Source organism: Bos javanicus, chromosome 9 (assembly GCF_032452875.1).
Source record: "Bos javanicus breed banteng chromosome 9, ARS-OSU_banteng_1.0, whole genome shotgun sequence".
Classification (NCBI taxonomy): Eukaryota; Metazoa; Chordata; class Mammalia; order Artiodactyla; family Bovidae; genus Bos; species Bos javanicus.
This window is the reverse complement of record NC_083876.1, coordinates 68,479,839-68,502,207: the sequence shown is the minus strand read 5'-3', so window position 1 is coordinate 68,502,207 and position 22,369 is coordinate 68,479,839. Positions and strand designations below refer to the sequence as shown.

The 22,369-nt window shown below is 42.7% G+C and overlaps 1 protein-coding gene across 4 annotated transcripts in view; it reads right to left on the bottom strand.

Annotated features, from left to right (window-relative positions):
- TMEM200A (transmembrane protein 200A) overlaps nucleotides 1–17,603 on the bottom strand; it is an 86,603-nt gene extending 69,000 nt beyond the window's left edge. The window contains exons 1-2 of one of the 4 annotated variants that reach the window (XM_061427952.1): nucleotides 16,646–17,155; nucleotides 8,163–8,205 (exon numbers count right to left, since the gene is read on the bottom strand). In XM_061427952.1, coding sequence (XP_061283936.1) covers nucleotides 8,163–8,203 — 41 coding nt within the window. In that variant the 5' untranslated portion in view covers nucleotides 8,204–8,205; nucleotides 16,646–17,155. Of the gene's footprint in view, nucleotides 1–8,162; nucleotides 8,206–16,645; nucleotides 17,156–17,387; nucleotides 17,470–17,517 lie in introns of those variants that run through there. The other 3 variants (XM_061427955.1, XM_061427954.1, XM_061427953.1) reach the window with 3 other exon arrangements.
- Between the last annotated feature and the right edge of the window lie 4,766 nt (nucleotides 17,604–22,369).

The window sequence follows — 22,369 nt, the reverse complement described above, 5'->3', positions numbered from 1 at the left end:
AAGAAAAAAAAGTTGTAACTGTGTGTTGTGATAGATGCTAATTTAGTAAGACTTATTGGGGTAAGTATCTCACAATACACACATATATTAAATCACTGTGTTGTCTACCCAAAACCAATGTATTACACGTCAATTATATTTCAATTTGTTAAAAGTATATATGCAAATACTTTACAAAGTTCAATGCTAAGTCACTTCAGTCATGTCCGACTCTGTGTGACCCCATGGACAGCAGCCCACCAGGCTCCTCCGTCCACAGGATTCTCCAGGCAAGAATACTGGAGTGGGGTTACATGTCCTTCTCCACCTACTAAATTGGAAGGCAGCCATGGAATTGATAGCAGAAATAGAAGAGTAATGAACATGATAATGATGAAACTGACCTTCAGATACGCTATTCTATCATCATTTTATTGTGAAGGTATGATTTGAGCATTTATTCTATTCTAATTTAATATCAACAACTATGCCCATGGAATAAAAAAAAAAGATTTTCAGTAACTTCTAATCTCATCTCACCCAAAACTTACAGGCTACTCTATGGTTGCACCGGTAGGTTAAACTGGAGAAAGAGACTGAACCCAAATCTTCAGAAAGGGCTCAGTAAGGAGCATGTGCAAACAAACTTTTTCACTAATATCATGTGACTTTCATCAATGACATCACACCCCTGGCTTTTCTCCTACTTCCAGGGCTGCTATGAATACTTTTCTGTATGTTTCTTTGACCACCCTTTAAGGTGGAAATCCCAAAGCATGCTCCTCAGTCACCTTCTTTGTTCAGTCTCTATTTCTCTGCATGACTTTATTACCAACTACAGGCTAAAGACTCTCAAATTTAGGTGCCCGTTCTAAATTTATCATCTAAGCTCCACACCCATCTGTCCAAACGCCTACTTGCCCTTTCCTCTGAGATATCTCACCTATAACTCAAATGTTATGTGTCCAAAACTGAACTCATGAACGGAACTTGGGAAAAGTCTTCCTCACCTATGTGAATGTTACCACCATCCCTGCTAAAGTCCTGGAGCATCCTGGACCACAATTTCCCATGTGCTATCAGTTACCAAGCTCCACTGGTTCTGCCTTCAAAACCTCCCTTTTCTCTCTCCACTTCTTTCATCTCTGCCACCACCCAATCCAACGCCCTGTTATCTCCTTTATGCATTCTTGCTTCCTCCAGCCCCTTCACCAGAAAACTTCTAGAATGATATCCAAATGCGATTCATTTGTCAACCCTCTTTTTCTCAAAGCTGGCTCTTCGGATTTCCATTTCCCTCAGGACACTACATGATGCCGCTGGCCCAGCTTACAACTTTTCCTTCCACTCTCTCTCCTAGGCTCACTTTGATCCAATTACACAACTTGCTCTCTGTTTCTCAAAAACAACCCAACTCCTTCCTTTTTCAACCTTCCTGCCTGGGTTTTTCTCTCTGGCAAGGATCTTGTCCAGACAAGCTCCTCTGGTCTCTGGTCCTATCTTAACAAGACATTTCTCAGGGGAACTTTCATTTCCCCTCTGACTCATGACCCTCTCTCCTAGCAGCCTGTGTCTTCATGTTACAAACCACACTTACTACTTATGACTTATTATTATTATTATTTGCCTCTATTACTACAGTACAAGCTTCCTGTTGCCCCTGTGAACACAGCTCCCTGTTCCCCCAGCATCACACACAGTCATACCGAGAACACAGCAGTTGCTCCATGGGCATCTGTTGACCAAACAAATGCTGATGTTTATGGGCATGCTTATGCTGATGCTGATGGGCATGCTCCAAGTCACTAACCCTGACAGTTCCGGTTCTTATTAGGTAGCTAATCTCAGGCCAAATTTCACATTGTTTCTCTTGCTTAACCCATGTGCATCACCCCTTTTCTCAAGAGTCAAGATCAAGAGGAGAAAGGCCTGGATTTTAATCTTGTATCTGCATCAAATACTTAGCGAGTGAACTTTAGCCAAAGTAGACGGGTTCTCCAGTCTTCAGATTTCTTACTGTATGAAAAAGTCTCCTCAGGGCACTGAATCTGTGAATGCATACTGTTTTCTATCCACAACCAAATTTTGCTCACACCCAAAGTAAAACATCCCCTTTGAAATTCTCTGGGTTATCCTTGATTCAAAGTCTTTGTCAATGGCACTCTCATTTGATCACATCACTTTCAAGAATCTTGAGTTGGAGTTCAGGCCCATCAGGCAGTGCATACGGGAGATGAACAGGCCTCCACTCACTGCACATTCCTTCCTGAAACTAGTTAACTCTATTAGGATTGGGCCTAACAAAGCTTCGGGTAGGTTAGGATCCTGGCAGGTGCTTCCTTGCGTCTCAGAGTAAAGTCCAAAGTTCCCTCAAGGTCCCAAGGCCCTCTATAAGCCCGTGCATTGTTTTAATCACACCAGCCTCTTTGCTATTCAAACATTCCAAACCTACTCCCACCTCTCCTGCTGCCTCCTCTGGCCTTTGCACTTCCTGCTCTCAGCCTGGAGCTCTCCTCCCACCCAGACATTCTAATGACTCCTTCCCTCCCTTTCAATCACGTCTTTGCTCGAATTTCAGACCTGATCCCTGAGGCTTTCTGTGTCTAGGCTATTCTACCCGCCCCTCTACCCCCATCCCAGTGCTCTCTGTTCCTGAGCTGGGCTTCATTCTTCTTAATATTTGTCATTACAACTATACACACATTGGCTATCTCCTCCAACTGGAACGTAGGGATCATAAGGAGAGGAACTTGGCTTTGTTTTCCATTATATAGCCAGTGTTTAAATGAGTAGATACTGAAAAAAAATAGTTATTGAAAGAATGAATGAGTGAATGAACGAATAAAGCAATGAATAAGTGATGCTCTGCTAGCAACCAAGAAGGCAGCAGAGTCAAGAATCTGCCAATCTAAAGCTGCAGGAATATGTGGGGACTTCCCCTAGTGGTCCAGTGTTTAAGACTCTGTACTTTCAATGCAGGGATATGGTTCAATCCCTGGTCAGGGAACTAAGATGCCATGTGCTGCACAGTGCGGTCAAAAAAATAAAATGAAACTGCAGGAGTATGTGAGGGTCAGCAGGAGTGGAGGCCATGGGGTAGATCCCAAGGCTTGTGAGCCAAGGGGGCGGGCTTCATGGGGCTTGGTGTTGAAGCGAGGAGGATGTTGCAGCCAGTGCCAAATGAACACTGAGTCACTGACAGCCGGGGAATCCCCACGGGAATCTCAACAGAAATGAGAATCAGGACGCAAGTGGCCCTGTTACCTAAAGATGGTTAAGGCACATGCTGCCTTTTTCATCTTTGTCTTCTTTTCGTAATCTGTCTTTGAAAAAAACACTTAACCAAATTCTACTTCTGTGAAATAATGCACAGCTTCACTCACTACTCTCTCCTTTCCCCAAGCTTAGACTCAGGGACACTACCCAAAGATCATCTTTCAAAACTCTCCTCTTTGCTCTAAGTACTGACCAGATTGCCCACTGGACTGTGAGTTCCTATGCCTGTTAACTCCCAAAACTGACCACAATGGACGGCACTTGGCACACTCTCCATAAATGTCTGATGACTCAGAGAGGATATTTTGAACTCAATCTCCTGGAAGACACTGAGTTAAACATTCATTAACAAACATCACTAATTATATGCTATCACCATCTATACTCCATTCTGTGGGGCCTGGCAGAAGAGTTCTGAACAAAGGTTGGTTCAACAATTGGGAGATTCATAAAATAAATAAGGAATGTGCTTATTTTCACATGTGCTAAATAGAGTGTGAAAAAAACAACTGATACTAGCAAAATCTTTATCTAATGTGTGGACTTTGCAGAGATTTCCACCTATACTGTGTGGTGAGAGGTATTTAAAGAAGATAATTATAGCTATGTATTAGATATTTATATTCAATATTTTAACTGTTAATTTGACTCTAATTGAAAATCATTAATATTCATAGTACAGTTAACATGTTATCTAATTTTTTTCCAAAGATATTATTTGGTCTTTTCATAAAAATACTGTGATTTCAATGTGATTCTATATCCTAGGATGATATTTTACTGACAGTATAGAAGATTCATTATAACTGATTCAGCAAACATTTACTGAATGCATACCATACACAAGTCACTATGCTGTACTGTGCTTTGTTGCTCAGTCGTGTCCGACTCTGTGACCCATGGCCTGTAGCTCGCCAGGTTCCCTTGTCCATGTGGATTCTCCAGGCAAGAATACTGGAGTGGGTTGCCATGCCATCCTCCAGGGGATCTTCCTAACCCAGGGACTGAACCCAGGTCTCCCTCATTGCAGGCGGATTCTTTACCATCTGAGCCACAAGGGAAGCCCTAGAATACTGGAGTGAGTAACCTATCCCTTCTCCAAGGGATCTTCCAGACCCAGGATTAGAACCAGGGTCTCCTGCATTGCAGGTGGCTTCTTTACCAGCTGAGCTACCATGGAAGACCCACTATGCTAGGAACAGTTGTTTTTTTTTAAAAAAGCTTTACATAAGAACTTCGTGGCAGACTCATTAAGCTGCTTATATTCTTTGGATAAATAAATATTTGTATTTATATTAAAAACTTTTTGAAGGGACTCATTTGAAAAGACCCTGATGCTGGGAAAGATTGAGGGCAGGTGGAGAAGGGGATGACAGAGGATGAGATGGTTGAATGGCATCACTGACTCGATGGACATGGGTTTGGGTAGACTCCGGGAGTTGGTGATAGACAGGGAGGCCTGGTGTGCTGCAGTTCATGGGGTCACAAAGAGTCGGACACGACTGAGCGACTGAACTGAATGCTGTTTATGGAGGGTGATATACTGTTAAAGGTGGATATACTGTTTATGGAGGCAGTGCTAGTGATAGAGAACCAGCCTGCCAATGAAGGGACATAAGAGACATGGGTTCAATCCCTGGGTCTAGAAGATCCCCTGGAGGAGGGCACGGCAATCTACTCCAGTATTCTTGCCTGGAGAATCCCATGGACCGAGGAACCTAGCGGGCTATAGTCCATAGGGTCACAGTCAGACACTAGTGAAGTGAATTAGCGTGCACACACATACGCGTACTGTTCATGGAATGTTTTCAGCCACTTAGTGATACAGGGCACACCTTGAACAGAACAACCCAAGAAGTTTCTAAGTGCGAATGCCACTTTTGTTCTCACTTCCAATACGATCATCACAGCGAGGAACTGCTTAACATTCTTAATCTCAACCCCTGTGGTTAGGTTTTTAATTTTTGGCTGCATCCTGTGGTGTGTGGTACCTTAGTCCCCCAACAAGGGATCAAGTAAGCGTCCCCTCCATTGAAAGGCAAAGTCTTAACCACTTAGCCGGGAAACTCCCTCAACCCTATTTTTAATAAATGACCTCAAATATCATGCTCCCAAATAAAAACTTCCTAATGGTTTCCCAGTGCCCTGAGAATAAAGCCTACTTCCCCTCCCCAATGTGCTTCCTCAGTGGCTCAGTGGTAAAGAATCCACCTGAAATGCAGGAGCTGCAGGAGACGTGGGTTCAATCTGTGAGTTGGGAAGATCTCCTGGAGAAGGGCATGGCAGGCCACTCCAGTATTCTTGCCTGGAGAATCCCACGGACAGAGGAACCTGGTGGGCTACAGTCCATCAGGTCGCAAAAGGTTGGACACAACTGGACATGACTGAAGTGACTTAGCATGCGTGCACACACCCCTTCCTCAGTATGCAAGACTGGTCTTAGTTCAAATGTCTCAAACACAGAGAAGTCCTCCCTACCCTTCGATCTACAAAAACCCAGGCACTCTATTCATTAGATTTCCTTACTTTCCTCACAAGCACTTTCTACTCTCTGAAGCAGACCTGTCTTTCCCACTTAGACGTACACTCCACCACAACCTCTGTTTTGACGCCTACTATATCCCGTTACCAGCATGTAACATTTATTGAATCAATTATTAATTAATGAACTTCCTACAGAGCGTGGGTACTTTGGGTACTACTTTATGCAAGCTATGAGGACTTTTATATGTCTCATCAGAAAGCAACCAATAAATGTTTAGGTCATGATTTCCTCCCCGTTTTTCTACATTACCATGTATAAGATGACCTCACATTTGACCAAAATGGGTCATAAATATGATTCAACAGCAACTACTAAATGAATCTCGCTAAATAATGATTTGGTGGACAAATGAATGAAAACAATTTTGCTTAAAATTACTGACTGAGATCCACAAAAGAAAATGGAATCATAACACTATAATAATTTTCCCCTCCAACTCTTAGAAGAAAACCAGAAGTATTTTTATTGTAGTTGTAAATTATTTCTGCAGCAAAATAGCAGTTGTGGAAAAACTGAAATTGGAACTCAAAAACCACCTCAAACTGACTGCGGTGGTAAGTTCAATAGTTCCCTTGTAGTCTGAAGCAATGTTTTGGACAACAAAACTCCCCATGGAGGTTTGAGTAAGCTCCAAGTTCCTCCTTCTTGTGGAATAAAGCAAGGTTTATCACTCTGAAAACAAGACACTTTGATATGGTTGGCTAGTCTTTGGGAAAGGGAGTAAACCCAGAAAGTTCAAAATTCAGGATCTTTGCTTGACTTGTTTGGGGGGGGTGGATCAGTGACTAAGAGGGCAGAGGGCTTTGGGGAGGGGGTATCTCTCAGGTGTCCACATGCTACATTAGGGCACAGCCGACCTCACATTGTACCCACCTGGGTCGCCTGCTCAGAGAACAGCGTGAACAAAATAGACACAGACCCACGCTCCCTGGCTGACAGCCCCTTCCAACAGTGTAGGGACCACAAGCACAATGATCCCAAATGTTCCAGGAGTCCAGGAGTCCAAGCACCCAACCGCCAAACTACAGGACAGAGTTGGCAGAGGATTTTGGCCTGAAAAGTGGGGCCTTTATCCAGCCTCACCTTCACTAGGAGGTGCTCCACACAAAGGTCTGAAGAGTGCCCTTACAAGATGTGCCTGCCTGTCACTGGCTTTAAGAAATCATTCACAAACTAATGTTCTCTCTGTCATGGGCCCCTATCTGGATATTCAGGGCCACTCTGTGAATAATGTTTTTTAATGGAGTGACTCATCGCAACATCTGACCAATCACCATTCTAAAAGAGAGGTCTTGGTAACAAAGGAACAAAATCAGCAATTGGCAAAACTGCTATTCACTTAAGAAAAAAATAAGTAACCCCTCATGCAAGCAGGTGAGAGGGGATTTCTGTGCACTGGCAATCACAAGTTCACCTACTCTGAAAATCGGTTCGGCAGTAAGTACCAAAGGTCTTAAAGTATTCTTACTCTTTGACTCTGGAATGACCCTTCCATGGATCTTCCTTAAAGAAGTAATCTGAAATATGAACAAAGATTTCATCAAAATGCCAGTTATAATACCAGATATTTGGAAACAGCCTAAAGGTCCAATTTTAAGGGAATAGCTAATAAATTATGGTAAATCATGCAATCAAATATTATACAATATTAATAAAGCTTTCCGAGAAGCTGGAAAATATTTAGGACATAAGGTTAAGCAAACAGAGCGCATTTAACTGTGGAAAAACTTCATTAAAAATAAAGAAGAAAAATGCCAAAATGTCATGGGTACTTCTGGGTCATGGGATTATAGGCAAACTTTCTCCCTGATTTTTAAAAATACATAATGTATTTTCCAAAGTTTTCATTGGAAGCATGTATACTTTTATGATTAGAAATAATAACATCCTTCAGAAATGCTAAGTAACCCTGCTGCTGCTGCTAAGTCGCTTCAGTCGTGTCCAACTCTGTGTGACCCCATAGACAGCAGCCCACCAGGCTCCCCTGTCCCTGGGATTCTCCAGGCAAGAACACTGGAGTGGGTTGCCATTTCTTTCTCCAGTGCATGAAAGTGAAAAGTGAAAGTGAAGTCACTCAGTTGTGTCTGACTCTTCTCGACTCCATGGACTGCACCCTACCAGGCTCCTCCATCCATGGGATTTTCCAGGCAAGAGCACTGGAGTGGGGTGCCATTGCCTTCTCCATGTTAAGGCTTAGATATGGTCAATTACATCCTCCAACCCCATTGAAGGCACACACACACACACACACACACACAAGCTGTTAAGTGGTCACACCAGTAGAATACAGATCTTTTACCTAATGGGATCATACTAATGTTAGATTGGTTAGGGTTACCTCTAATTTGTTAACATGTCTGACCTTAAATTCATGGGAATCCCAGGCTCCACCTTCATATCCATCCCTGTAGATGTGAGGGCCATAGATTAGTGCCACAAATCCACTGAGTTACATACCAATAACTCTCTCTAAGGGTAATAATAGGTATAGTTCATAAAGCACCCAGCCTTGTCTCATAATTACCAGGTTGATCATTTTTAGTATGATTTAACAGTTCCCAGGAGCCTTTAAACCTAAATGACCATAGCCTGGTGTTAACCATGTAGATCCTCTCCATAATTGTGGGAGTTTTCCTTTTAATAAGTAACCCTACTGTATTACAAATGCTTGCACATGTATGTTCTCATTCTTTCACTGAGCTGATCTGATACTTGGTTTGCCAAGTGAGCCAAAAATGCATGCCTCTTCTATGCTAAGATCAGCTTAGAGAGAGGATGGAGAATCTTTGAATTCATACTGCATTTCAGCCCAAAGATGCTGATTCTCCAAACTGCAAACATACCTCAGCAGTTGCCAACCTATTCAGCACCTCTGTGATTAGCTCACTGTTTGCAGAAGAGCCTGCTTTTTCTCAGCATCACTTTCATCCCCAAAGCCCCTGTTATTCTTTACCCATTCTCATATCTCTACCAGTTTTATTTCAATGCATCATAATCACTGATTCACATGTGGTTTTCTCAATAGATTATAAGATTCTTGAGATCCTTGTTATCTTGACATCCCTGGAATCTTACAGGGTACCTAGTAAACAGTGAGAACTTAATAAACGCTGTTAACATTAAGTACAATTTTACAGAATAGGAAGAAAATCACCTCAATAACCCTCAAAGAAGTATTCACTAACAGGCTCCTATTGTAAATGGGTATCTTGGTCAGTGCATAAAATCAGATACCCTGTGGAACGTAATTTCCAGTTTATGAAAGAGCACAAAAGTAGCACAGGCATCTGGGAGCTGGCCCTGGGGCTCTCTTGTTGGATGGAAATGATTTCACAGAGTATCAACACCAGATAAGGCCACTCTGTGACCGTGATGGATCAGGACAAAAAGACGACCACTGTGTAATCTTATCTGAACACAAAAGCACAAATATCCAATCCCCTAAATGACCAGTAGTCTCCTAATCTGGCTAATGAGTGTTTGCTGCATATTTGCCAATAATAGTGTTAGCCTCTCTAGTCTTGCTACTTCTAGATAAGACTTATTAAGATACAAACTCATAAGATTATTTCTGCTTCAATGCAAAGTCCTATTTCTTTAAACCCTCTTTCAAATCACTTACAAGACCAACTCCTATAATCACTCATTTCTAACATTTACTGCAATGCTCCATGTTTTCCTGGACTGTACATTTTCCTTCACTGTAACAAGTAGCAAACATAACCTGTTCAACTACAAGTCATTTCCCGGTGGTCTCTGGCTACAGGATATTTACAAGTTCCTGGTCATGCTACCTTGGGCTTCCCAGGTGGCTCAGTGCTAAAGAATCCACCTGCCAAACAGGAGACGTGCGTTCAATCCCTGGATCAGAAAGATCCTCTGGAGAAGGAAATGACAACCCGCTCCAGTATTCTTGTTTGGGGAATCCTATAGACAGAGGAACCTGGTGGGCTACAGTCCATGGGGGTCGCAAAAGAGTCAGATACAACTTAGTGATGAAACAGTAGCAGCAGCATGCTACCTGGAAACCCCTTCTGTCACATGCTCATCAGAACTTGCCTCCTCTAGTAAGCCTCCCCTGATCTGTCTTCCAGGCTCAGACAGTTCCATTCTTTTTAGTTTCCATAACATTTATGTTCAACTGCTCCTAATAAGTTTGTACTTCATGGTACTGGCTAGCACTGTGATCTTGATCACTGTCTGAAAGATCCCGTCAACTCTAAAATCATACTATTCTATTGTGCTGCTTTAACATTTTAAACATGACTGTCTCACTTCTCCAAATGAGCTATGGAGTCTCAAAAATATGTCTCAAATATTTTTTCTCATGTACCTTCTCATTCCCCTTCTTCTTACCACATGTATACACAGTTCACTGCACACAGCAAACGCCTACATCCAGTCAAATTTACACAGTGACCAATTTGACCTTGCATTTGTTGGGAAATGATATATCACTCATATTTAATCAGTAAATAACTCTAAATATTTCATCATTTAGAGCATCTTCAAGTACGGACATTTATAGCTGGAGTGTATTCTACATTCTTGTGACATTGAGCATGTGCTAATGCTCTTCCTCTATGTATCTATTTCTTATTTATCATATTTCTGGGAAAAGTACCTGCATGTATAAAGGTAAATTCAGGCCATAGCAGCTGGCAAAGGTCCCTTCTCTTCAACTGAAATCAGTAACTAAAATTAAGCCCTCCAAACATCTGACTTGCTGACGTATCTATCCTGCGTAATGATAGAGATCCTGCACTGAGGGGAAAAATCTACTAGGTTATTGAGTTTTCTGCCAAAGCCAGATACAGTCCTGCTGGACAACTCTGTTCAGATGACCTGCTCTCAGCTCCCATTCAAATGTCTAAACGTTCAACTCACAGTCTCCCTTTCCAATCATATGCCTCTGCTGACTTCCCCAAGTCTATGGCCCAGAGTTGAAATTGACCTTGCCCTGCCGGAACCAGGATGACTCCCTGAAGACTCAGGATGAGATTGAGCTACAGATAGATTTCAGTTTCCATGACAGCTCCTTCAACTTCCAGTCTGGTTCCAGGAGCTCGGGCAAGTAATTTAACCTCTCTAAGCCTTCATTTCCTGGCTCAACAACCAAAAAAAAAAAAAAGCCACAATACATCTCCTCCCAGGACTCTAATGAAGATTTGGTGAGATTATGTATAGAAGACACATGGCAGGTGCTCTACAAATGTTAGCTCTTTTTCCCCCAATAGTGCCTGACAACTAATAGAACTCCGTCTCCCTCTAAGGAGCTGCCCATGCTGTATTTGTATTGACTTCCATCATGAAGGATATTTAAAGCGAGGCAGATGGCAGAGTTCCTGGCCTCAGATCAACAATCAAGCTCTAGTTGTTCTATTGATCTGCCCACCTGTTCAACTTCCTGAGCTGTTCCTACCCACGTTCCTCGCCGCACCCAAACCCCAAGCCAAGAATCTATGCCTGTGCCTTTCTTACTCAGGCACTAAGTTTGCTACTGAACCCCGATGCTCTACCTCTTCACCCCAATAGCCTCCATTCCATCCCCTCTGTCTGGCCTGTATTCCTGGCAGTCTGGATGCCCATTGGATGGTCCAGCTTGGCACTCATCCTTCAATTTGGCCTGATGTACTGTATTTTTATCTTGACTTTGAGAGACAGTGTTGCATAGTTTAAGCACAGGCTTTTGTTTCAGATTGCCAGGGTTTGAATCCACTTAATGACCGTATAACCCTGAGCAAGTCATTTACTTCCCTTACTTTCTGTTTTTGCATCTTAGAGGGCTTTTATGAGTAATGGATATAAAGCATGTAACATGGGACCTGGCACAGAAGTTAGGTCTTTGATAAATGTCAGTGCTACACATATAAAGGCTTTGCCCCCAGGATGTGTGGTGGCTACAGGACGTCTCTCGATACAGCCCGTTTGCTATGAACAAATGTACAACACATAGTCACTTCACCTACTGACCCAGCCTACCTTCTGGTCTTGTCCCTCCCGATTTGTTTTATCCTTCCAATACTTCTCTCAACACAAAGGCTCCCTAGTCCTCATCAGACCTTCATAAAGTTGCTCACACAAGCCAATATTTTATTGGGACCAATCATCTTCGGCCTCCTAAGCGATAACCCTAATCTCTGCCCACTGCCTCCTCTCTGCCCAGTTCCCACAATCTCAACAAATCTGTTTAAAACAATAGTTGTATGTTCGTCACTTTACTTCCTCGTTCAAACTGTCACTGTGTCACTAGATCTTGTAATGCCCAAAATAGGGGGTCTCCAATCTCATGATCCCAGGATGACCAAGGCTTTTGAAAATAAAATCCCTAGGCTGAAAATAGGGCACAAGGGTGTTTCCTAAAAGCACATGGACATGGATAAATGGTGGGTTCCTCACTCCGTAATCCTCTGGACCCTATTACCAAACTCTAGACAGGGAAGGAATTATTTCATCTCATGACTTTGCCTTGGCTGGGAGGAAGGTCCCATTTCTGGATTTTGCATGGCCTTGGGCATCTGAGTTGCCTCTACACACAAACTTCACATCATTGTCCAGGAGGCTATCCCCCAAAAGGAGGGAGCAATCCTCCCCAGTAATAGACATGCTGTTTTTGATTGGCAGCCTCATAAGTTTGGAGGATCTATAAGCTCTTGACAGAACCGTCAGTCATGGTGCCCTTCCCAGTCCTTTGCCCCACTCCACCACCAGCACCACATACAAACAGGGTTGGGCACGCCTTCCAGTACAAATCTATTTCAGCAGAACTCTTGGTTGGACACGGAGACTGAGTCAATGACCGCCAAGCACAACCAATCAGAGACCTTTTAGAAGACTTCCATAAATGGGACCTGGAAGAGACAAGTCTTCTCTTCTTATGGATCAAAAGCCCAGGAATGCAGGTTTGGAACCACCAATGCTCACCTTTCTCAGCATGTGAAACACATGGAAAGGGGCCTCAGAATGAAGCCGATTCGGAAAGAAGAGAAACTGAGAAATGGGGAGAGAGAGAGGGTGTGTGTTCCAGCCATGAGGCTCTGTGTTCCAGCCATGACTAAAGCAAAGTTCACCTTTGGACTTTCCAGTCACATGAGCCAATAAATATACTTTTTTTTTTTTTTTGCTTAACACAGTTAAATGTAGGTTCCTCGCGTGCATAACCAGATGAATCCTGATAACTCTCTTCTGCAGGAACACAGGGTAAAGGGGAGGGGACTTGACCTCCATTAGTGTACTTTATGTCTGGAGCAGAGTGACAAGGACACTGTAGAAAAGAACTTACATGTCCACATCTTCCCACTTTGCTCATGCTCCCATGAATTTTGTGTAATTTCACCTCTGGTGACAAAATTTCCAAAGAATAACTTGCTACTGGAACATATTCCGTTGATTAATAGTACAATGGCCCAAGAATGCCCATCTTTATATGAGAATTTTCTTTTTCCAATTGCACTCAAAGTTTCTGGAAGAGTCTTATCCATGACTGTAATACTCAAATCACCAGAATTCCTGCTGGGGATGGGAAGGGGAATGAGATGAGGAGGAAGCCCTGAGGAGTAATCAAACTAAAGATTAACAATGAGAATTTCAGATGTTTCAGGTCTTAATATCACAATTGGAGATTCTTAGCTTCCAGTATAGGCTTCCCCAGTGGCTCATCAGTAAAGAATTTGCTTGCAATGTGGGAGATGTGGATTCGATCCCTGGGCAGGGCAAATCCTCTGGAGCAACCCACTCCAGTATTCTTGCCTGGTGAATTCCATGGCCAGAGGAGCCTGGCAGGCTACAGTTCATGGGATCACAAAGAGTCAGACACAACTGAAGCAACTTAGCACGCACACATCTTCCAGAATATAACCTAAACTTTTCCTCATACATTTGAAACGCCACTAAAATCTGACGCCACCCATATTTCTGTCTCCTATTTACACAAGGTTTCCAAAGTGTGTTCTAGCTTCTCTTGTCTCTACAGATCCTGCAAAAAAGCAGTGGAGCATACTGGCACAAACATGCTCTGCGAAATTAGTCCTGGTTTCATCACCTTTCTACTTGAATAACCTCTTGGAAATGTAAAGAAAATCAACTGCCATTATTTGTGAAAATTCACTGAAAACCATCAAGGACTAAGTGAATGTTGCTAATTCATTATTTTGTTATCTATTTTGAACTTGTAGAATCAGTGATGGGCCAGATGTTCAGTCTCCTTGACCTCCTACTATCATGGTCATTACTCTTTCCCAACGTCCAATGCAGTCTCCAGTCTGTCTTCTCCCAACCCAAACTCTGCTCACCACACCAGCCCCACCACATCCTGATTTCTCTTCATCATGCAGCATTCTACAAAGAGGATGAAAAGACCACAGTCCAAAGTCCTTGGTCTGCCAACGAGAGCAGAGAGACTGAAAAGCCTAGAAAGGTATCCAAGGCCACATAACCAGTATCTCAGCCAGGATAACAACTTGGGTTTTCCAGCTCCCCATCCAATGCCCTTGGACATCCAGTGTGGACCAGACCCCTGATGCTCAAGGACCATTGCAGATGCTCAGTGATCTGACATGTTTCCCAGTCCTCTCCCTGCCAGCCTGCAAACTCCCAGGAGGAGAGGCTAGTTTGCCACCAATCAGCAAACCTAGCACCATGACAAGGGTTCACGGATGTTTTCTGAATGGCTGGACACATATCAGATCTTAGCAGACAAAGCATATCTTAAATCCTGAAACAAATACCCTTGACAAAACTGCAAATCATATATCCCTTAATAAAATGAAGGGTCCATCTTACTGCAGACACATTTTTTCCATCTCTACACAAGTTCTTTTCCCAAACGTGCTTTGTTTGACTGAACTCCTCATGCTGTCTCTCATTTAGCGAAAGTAACATGAAATGAAATTTATTTTAGAATTGCCTCCTCTTTTAGACTCTACATTCTATATGGTAAGTAATAGGTATTACCATGAAGACTTAATTTTATCGTCTACCAATTTTGTTGAAGAAACATAAAAAAGTGACATCTGTTCTTATCTTTGTTCTTATCTATTTTCTTAAATTTCTGTTCCTTTATGCTGAGATTTATCATGGGAATAAGAAAATTTAAATAAACGGTTTGAATCCTCTCCCCCTATATGCTAGTAGTTATCTTTGTCCAATGAGCTGTTGTCAAAATGCTGAAGCTACAAAAGTTCAAGTATAGCAATCTCTTGGAATGTTCGAAAGCATTACTAGTAATTCCTCTAAATTGGAATAAAAAGAGCAGCCATGACACTTTACAGTGACCTTTGCTGAAGAATCCCTTCCAGAAAGCCTTTGGATATTACATATATTTCCCTGAACCTGACTCAGAAGCAACAGGTTAAATCTCTCTGTCAGCTGCCTGCAAACCATACAGATGCTCCCCACACAACTCTCTTTCACTGAAAGCTTCCCCAGCCTAGGATACAAAGCTAATTATAACCAAGGTTACAAATTATAGTTAAATCATCTCACAATAATGAGCTCTATACTAAGACTTCATTAGAGAAAAATCATTCCTAACACTTCAGAAGATATATTTTAAGAGTTAAAAAAAAATCTCAAACATTAATTTACTTAAGAGAAACATTATTTTCTGTTAAAAACAACTCCTTCACTTAAGCTGTCTGAGAAGCATGAAACTAAAGTGTTTCATGCTTTAGTGGCTGCTTCTGTATAGGGAAAAAGTGGTGGAAAAACAAAGTAAGGTTTGAGAAGTTTTGAAGTTCAGCCTACTTTTCACAAAATGGTGATATGTTCCGGTATTGGTGGACAAATAACAAACTGAAGGTCATTTTACGTGTTTCTGTAATGCAAGACATGACAAGCCAGCAAAGTTAATAGCTTTCACAGAGCTGTTAATATTTGTTCATAATTTTGTAAAGAACTACAAAAAGTGTACCTTAGAATTTGGTTTGACAGCAAAACCTAAAGAGTTCAATATTCTTACTGACAAATAAGAACAATTGTCGATTCCTGAAATGCTTTCTGTTGTCCACAAGTACTTTTGAAGGTCTTTAGAAAAAAGAAAAAAAAAGGTAATAAACACTTAGGTCCAACATACATAGTCCAATACCAGGCTAAGGTGTACTTGATCTGACTTTAGTGAGTAAATTACATATATGGGAAGCATCTGACTTCCTGGCATTGCCTATGCCTGGTACTGAAAAATGAATTATTCTGATTATATACACCATTCACACACACAGACACATACTTCTCAGTCGAAAACTAGTGGCAGTAAATACCCACAGAGAGCCTGTACCTACAAAATGTGAAATGCTGGCTTGGGCAATTAATTAGAGCACAAGAATGATTAATGGAGCAAATCTTGCAAACGCTCAGCCCTTTCTCTTAAGGACAGATTATATACGGAGAAGAATAGCGCTGAATTGGGCAAATAATTGCTTCGCCTCTCCATTTTGTCTATGAAGATCCTACCACATACAGATTTTGCTTTAGGAAACCCTGACCACACTTTGCTTTTGCCAAGAACTACTATAAATTAATACTGTGGACATCTTTACAGAGAATGCTGACTCTGGAACGGAGACAAAGGAGGGTGTAGCTTGGAGAAACCCAGCCAGCCGCTCCAAGGCTCCGGGGTCCTGGGAGGCTGCCCTACACCGCTCCTCTTGCGCTCCGGGTACTGGGGAGTCCAGAACTGATGGCGGGTTTGGTTTATTCCCCAAACTTCAGGAGTCAGTGTTTATCCTAACTCTGGGGGCCGAGGTGGCGCGGGGAGGGAGAGGGTGGTGAAGCAGCGCCCCGTTTCAACTGCACGGATTACCCACCCACCTTCCCATCCCTGGCTGCGTTCTTTTCTTCCCTCCTCACCTGTCCCGAGCGCGGGGCCTCGGGGGTCCAGTCGCCTCTCACGGCTCTCACTCCCGGAGCGGGTGGGACGTCGGGCGCCTCCCGAGCAGAGCGCAGGAGGCAGCGGGGTTGGGGGCGTCAGCAGGAACCTCCGCAGCCTTGGGCAGCCGCGGTCTCCCTCCCCATCCCGGCGGGGCTCGGGCAGCGGACGCGGCGCGGCCACCGCGGGCGGATGAGTCAGGCGAGGGGGCGGACGGCGAGGGCTGCCGGAGGGCCGAAGTGGGTGGGGGCGGCGCCCTCGGGGCTGGGGGCGCGCCGCTGGCTGTGCCAGCCGCGGGTCGCCGGGCCGCCGGCCGCAGCCATAGGGCTCACGGAGTCCGAGCGCTCCTGCCCTCGGTGGTCACCCGGCACCGTGCGCCGGGCAGCGGACAGGGACTCTCAGCCGCACAAGACAAAAGACTCACGGGGGCTGAGAGGAGAAAAGTTTTCAGCAGTGCTCAGATCCCCACTGAACGGATCCCCACCGACCTCACGCTCCAGTCGCAGAAAGAGGAGTCTGGGGGCGGCGCGTAGGGTGCCGGGCGGGCTTCCAGGAGCGTGGCCACGCGATCGCGACCCGGGTGCGCGCGAGCCTCTCGCTGCCCACGACCGGTAGGAACTCCCCAGGCCCTGCCGCCCCCACTCTAACCGCCAGCCTCCTCCTTGAGGATGCAGACAAAATCCAATCCCCCTCCCCCGGACTCCCAGACCCCAGGAGGCGTACCCTGGCCTCAAAGTTGTACTTGAAGTGCAGGGATCACCGCAGACAAAACCTATCGTTGGGAACAAAATACCCGCTTTCTGGGGCTCTTCTCCCTGCTGGAAGCCCAGAGAGTGGAAAAGAATACACCCACCAGCCGGGCGCGCCTCTCACTGGAACCCCAGGATTCGGAGCCGGGGTCCCACCAGCCCCTGCACCAGTGGGGAAGCCCCGGCTGATTCTGGGTATTCCTGGAGCCGACGCTGCAGGACTCTCGCTCCACGCCCCTCGGACTCTCTCTTATCAGACGCTGCCTGAGCTGGTCGGGGTCCCCCTGGCGGGCTGCGCGAGCGCTGCGCGAGCGGAACCAGACCCGGCGTCTACTATCAACACGGCCCTGGAGCGCCCACCCGATCTAGCACGGAAAAGAGCCCCGCGAGAGTGGCCCGATATGAGGGTCATGGGCAGGGCGGACGAGGGCGAACCGGATCTTTGAGAGCTTCGGTGAGCAGTACTTAGGTTCAACTGTAAACGTCACAGCCAAGGAGGAGTATGGGTTAATCTTCCTTACCCTCAAACATCCAGTAAGTGGGGACTGTCCCCGATTCACAGAGAAGAAGGTTATCTGACGTGTGCGTGTGTGTGTGTGTGTGTGTGTGTGTGTGTGTATGCACGCGCGCGCTCAGTCGTCCAACTCTTTGTGACCCCCATGGACTGTAGCCCACCAGGCTCGGTGGAATTTTCCAGGCAAGAATACTGACTTGGGTTGCCATTTCCTCCTTCAGAGGATCTTCTGATCCAGGGATCAAACCTCGGTCTCCGTGTCGTCTGCATTGGCAGGCGGATTCTTTACCACTCTGCCACCTGGAAAGCTGCTAAAGGTTATACTAGGTACCTCCTATTTGGCAGAGACCGAACTGGTGATTGTATATATGCAGGTCAATTCAGTAAATAAAGTTTTATGTAAAACGGGATTACCAGATAGTCCACCCACGACCCTGCCATGTACAGAGCATACAATACCCCAGCGCTGGGTGTAGGGTGTACCTGTGGGTCTCCTGAATATATTTAAGCTAATGACTGGAAGACAAGTATGGCATTCTAGTGCAGTGAATTTGTGTCTTTCAATGTGCAGTCTGCTGATTTCATTTTCAACAAAAATTTGTTTCTGGATGTGGGAAATGTACGAGAAAAAGAAGAGAATTCCATGAAAAACTTTAACATTAAAAAAGAATCTTGGATATCAGATTTGGCAATGAGGAGAGACTGCTGTAGAAATGGATTTCTTTGGTACACTTTTCCTGTCTTGACTAGAAGCATTGGGAGATTTGACACTTTTAGTAAAAATTTCACAATCAAAATGTTAAAAACAAAACTAAACACTAAAGGGGTTGGAAGTTGGAAGGGGTAGAGAAATGAGTCACCCCTGTAAACCATCTGTAAGTTTTATTTTTGCCCCACCTGTCTCTATACTCTTTAATCCACAGCCACCTGCTCAACTTGCTTAGGTGTTCTCACACATTTGTGCAGGCATCCCATTCAAGGGCTGTGATTCCAAGGGGCCTTCCTTTTAGTTGTAACCTCTTCAATTCATAACAAAGTATCTTGAAACCACATTTTTCTATACAGCCCCTGAGAGATATTTCCTAATTATGTTTCCTAGTGGCTTCCTAGGAAATGAAGAATGGGCACAAGTGATCAAGATCATCAAACATCACATCCTAAGACAAGTAGTGGCACATTTAAAATGGTCATCTAACCATTTCACATTCTGTAAGACTGAACCTGCCTCAAAGATGAAGGCCTTGAAAGAGGCATCAGCACATTCTTTTGGTCATAAATACTGATGATTCATTTTTGAACTTAGATTTCAGTGATCCAACTTAAAATAAACTATGTAAGATCACCAAAGGATAATTATTTGCATTTAAAAGAATTACTATTAGTCCCAGAAAAAACAAGGATAAAATATTCTATAGAGGATTGTTTGTAATTCAGTAGACCAAGCAACTTCCAAGATAAATTCTTGGCATTCTCATAAACTCTTCCTTGGCATTGAGTGCTCAAAACAAACTCAGGTAAATTATTTAATCTCTGCTAATGGGCAGTATCTCTCCATGTTGAAAAAGAGCAGTGAAAATACCATGCCTGTAATGGGTTTTGAATTTAGCTCCATATCCTCCTTTGAGGTAATGGATGGCACCTCTCACCATCAAGCTGCACTGCACTTCACACATAATATTTTTGGCAGTGTCCTTCTGAGATGCATCAATTTGCACTAGAACAAGCCCGTCTTACAAGAGTGAGTAATGGGAGCAAAACAATCACTATAATTCAAATTCAACTAAATACTAATCAAGGGAAATGAACCCTCATTTCTCCCAACCCTTAAGTAGGAACAAATCTATTTCAAAGTATTCTGTATTTCAAAGTATTTTATTTACAAAGTATTTTTTGCAAATTAAATGAAGTAATACATGTAAGACTCTTTTAACATGTGACACAGATCCTCATCACATTTTTGGTTACACACACACACACACACACACACACCCCCAAGCTTGTCTTAATGCTATTAATAGAGTAAGATGCTTCCTCTGGAATTTAGAATTAGCTTGAGAAAAATGTTGAAATATGCAAACCAACATTTTTGTTCTTGGTACACTACAAATGTACCAAGAATTTACAAATGTACCAAGTAAGCCCAATGGATGGCAACACATTTTAAATGAATTGATTTTGAAAACACACATTGGAATGGAAAAGAACAAGTATTCTTAAGTAGATCATGTAATAAGGCTAAGGGAAGACTGGTGAAGTTTATGTGGGATGGTACTCATTTGCTTTTGCCATTAATTGTAGCCCATAACATCTCTAGATCTGAGCAAAAATTCCTCAACCAGAAAATAAAAATATCTTCAATGGCAAACAAATGGAATTGTTTGCCAGATTCTTATCTGAATTACTCTGCTCCAGCTGTGAAATAGATTGATAGTCGTAAAGCCCCTGAGGAAGCTTTGCTGTCACCCAGAGTAGCCAGCAAAGTAAGGGGTAAAGAAGGACAAAGTCAAAGAAAATTGTCTATTTGAGTTTATCCTAAAAATATGGTATTAGGTAGAAAGAATCCAGAAGAAAGTAAAAGATAGCAGAAATATATTTAAAAGTAAAAAATTTAAATCATTTCAATTTCACTCTTCTTTTGAGTAGCATTTTGCTGTATTTTAAATTTTTCTCTCTCATTATGCATTGGCTAATAGTTGAGTAGATTTAGTGGCAGAAAGACGCTGCTAATTTCTGTTCATCAAATGTGCAAGTTAGATATCTCAAATAGATACTTTATAATATTGAAGCTAATGCTATTGCTTAAATATTTTATGAATTCCCTATTTGTCCTGATTAGATTCTTTCTACCTGAGGAGCAGTAGCAGCATCCCTTTTTAAATTGCAGAAGCAGATATGCTCTCTCCTTTCTAAAGCCCCAGTTCTTTCCTCTGGATATATTTGCACGTACCTAAAGGGTACGTACAAATCCAAGAAGCAGTTTTTTTTTTTTTTAATAGTCTGTCTGTGCATTTTGTTACAAGAATCTACCCACAGAAGATATTAGAGATTTGAGAGAAATGGCAGAGGTGGCAGTGTGGCACGCCGGGTCCACTGTCCATGGTACTGAAACAGTCAAGCGGCATTAGCACCTGGCTACTCAAAGTGTGGTTGGAGGTTGGGCAACACTGACATCACTGAGGAGTTGTTAGAATAGTAGGATCTCAGCCCCAACCCAAACCTCTTGAATGATATTCTTCAACTAACAACATCTTCAGGTGATTAGTCTACTTGTTTAAACTTGAGAAGTGTTGCCCTAGGACACGATTTCCACCACCTTTGACTTCCCTGGTGCTCTGCTTATATCACCCCTCATTTCAGTTCTCTCCAGATACACACCCCAAATGTTGCTCTTTTAGCTACATTTTTTGGTTATGGTGGCGTGGTGTTACCCAGAGAGCACAGGCTTTGAATCAAACAACTAGGTTAAAATCTTAACTTGTACTGACCATTCTAAGCTTCATGGCTCTCATTCATAGTGTCAATAATTATAGTATGCCCTTATAATGCTGTTTTAAGAATTCAGTGATGATAAAATAGTATTTGTAAAGTACTTAGCCTGTTACATAGCAGATATTTAACATGTCTCTCAACCACTGTGTGAAGGATGCCTTCTTAGCATAACACTCCTAGGCATAGAGAAAATTTATTGTAAAACAGTTTAATCTCTGATTTCTGCTCAATTAAATCAACAGCATGTCACATACATATTAAATTGATAATATTTGATAAAATTGAAATTTTAAATGTACCAAATCTTTCAGTTTAGAGTTTTTACAACCGTAATTTATGATCTGGAGTAAAGAAAGATAATGTCTTTCTTGACAATTATATTAGATATGTTTTTTTATTAAATTTGAATGAGATAACTTGGCATTTTGATATCAAACATGTTTACAAATATCTGGATGTCTTAATTATACTACCAACAGAAATGTGCACATCACAGAGCTGACTTTGTAAACGTAATCATTTACAATTATGTATAGATCTTAATTAAGTTACAATGCTGGTAAAACAGAATGCAACTTAAATTGTGGTATTTAGAAGCCCTGAAGATACCCTTTCACAGATTTATTTTATTTTATTTTGCATTCTTTTTAAAATATTCTTTACTATTATGGTTTATCACAGGATATTGAATATACATTAGGACCTTGTTGTTTATCCATTCTAAATGTAATAACTCGCATCTACTAACCTCCAAACTCCCAGTCCATTCCCTCTCTTCTCCCTTTGAAAGGGGGAAGTCAATTCTCTATGTCTAGAGTCCTTTTCTGTTTTGTAGATAGGCACATTTCACACATTTATTTTAGAACACGAGGAAATATTGAAAAATTCATTTTTTGAAAGAAATGTCAAATTTGATCATCTGTTTTATTATAATAGTCATTTGATGAATTTTG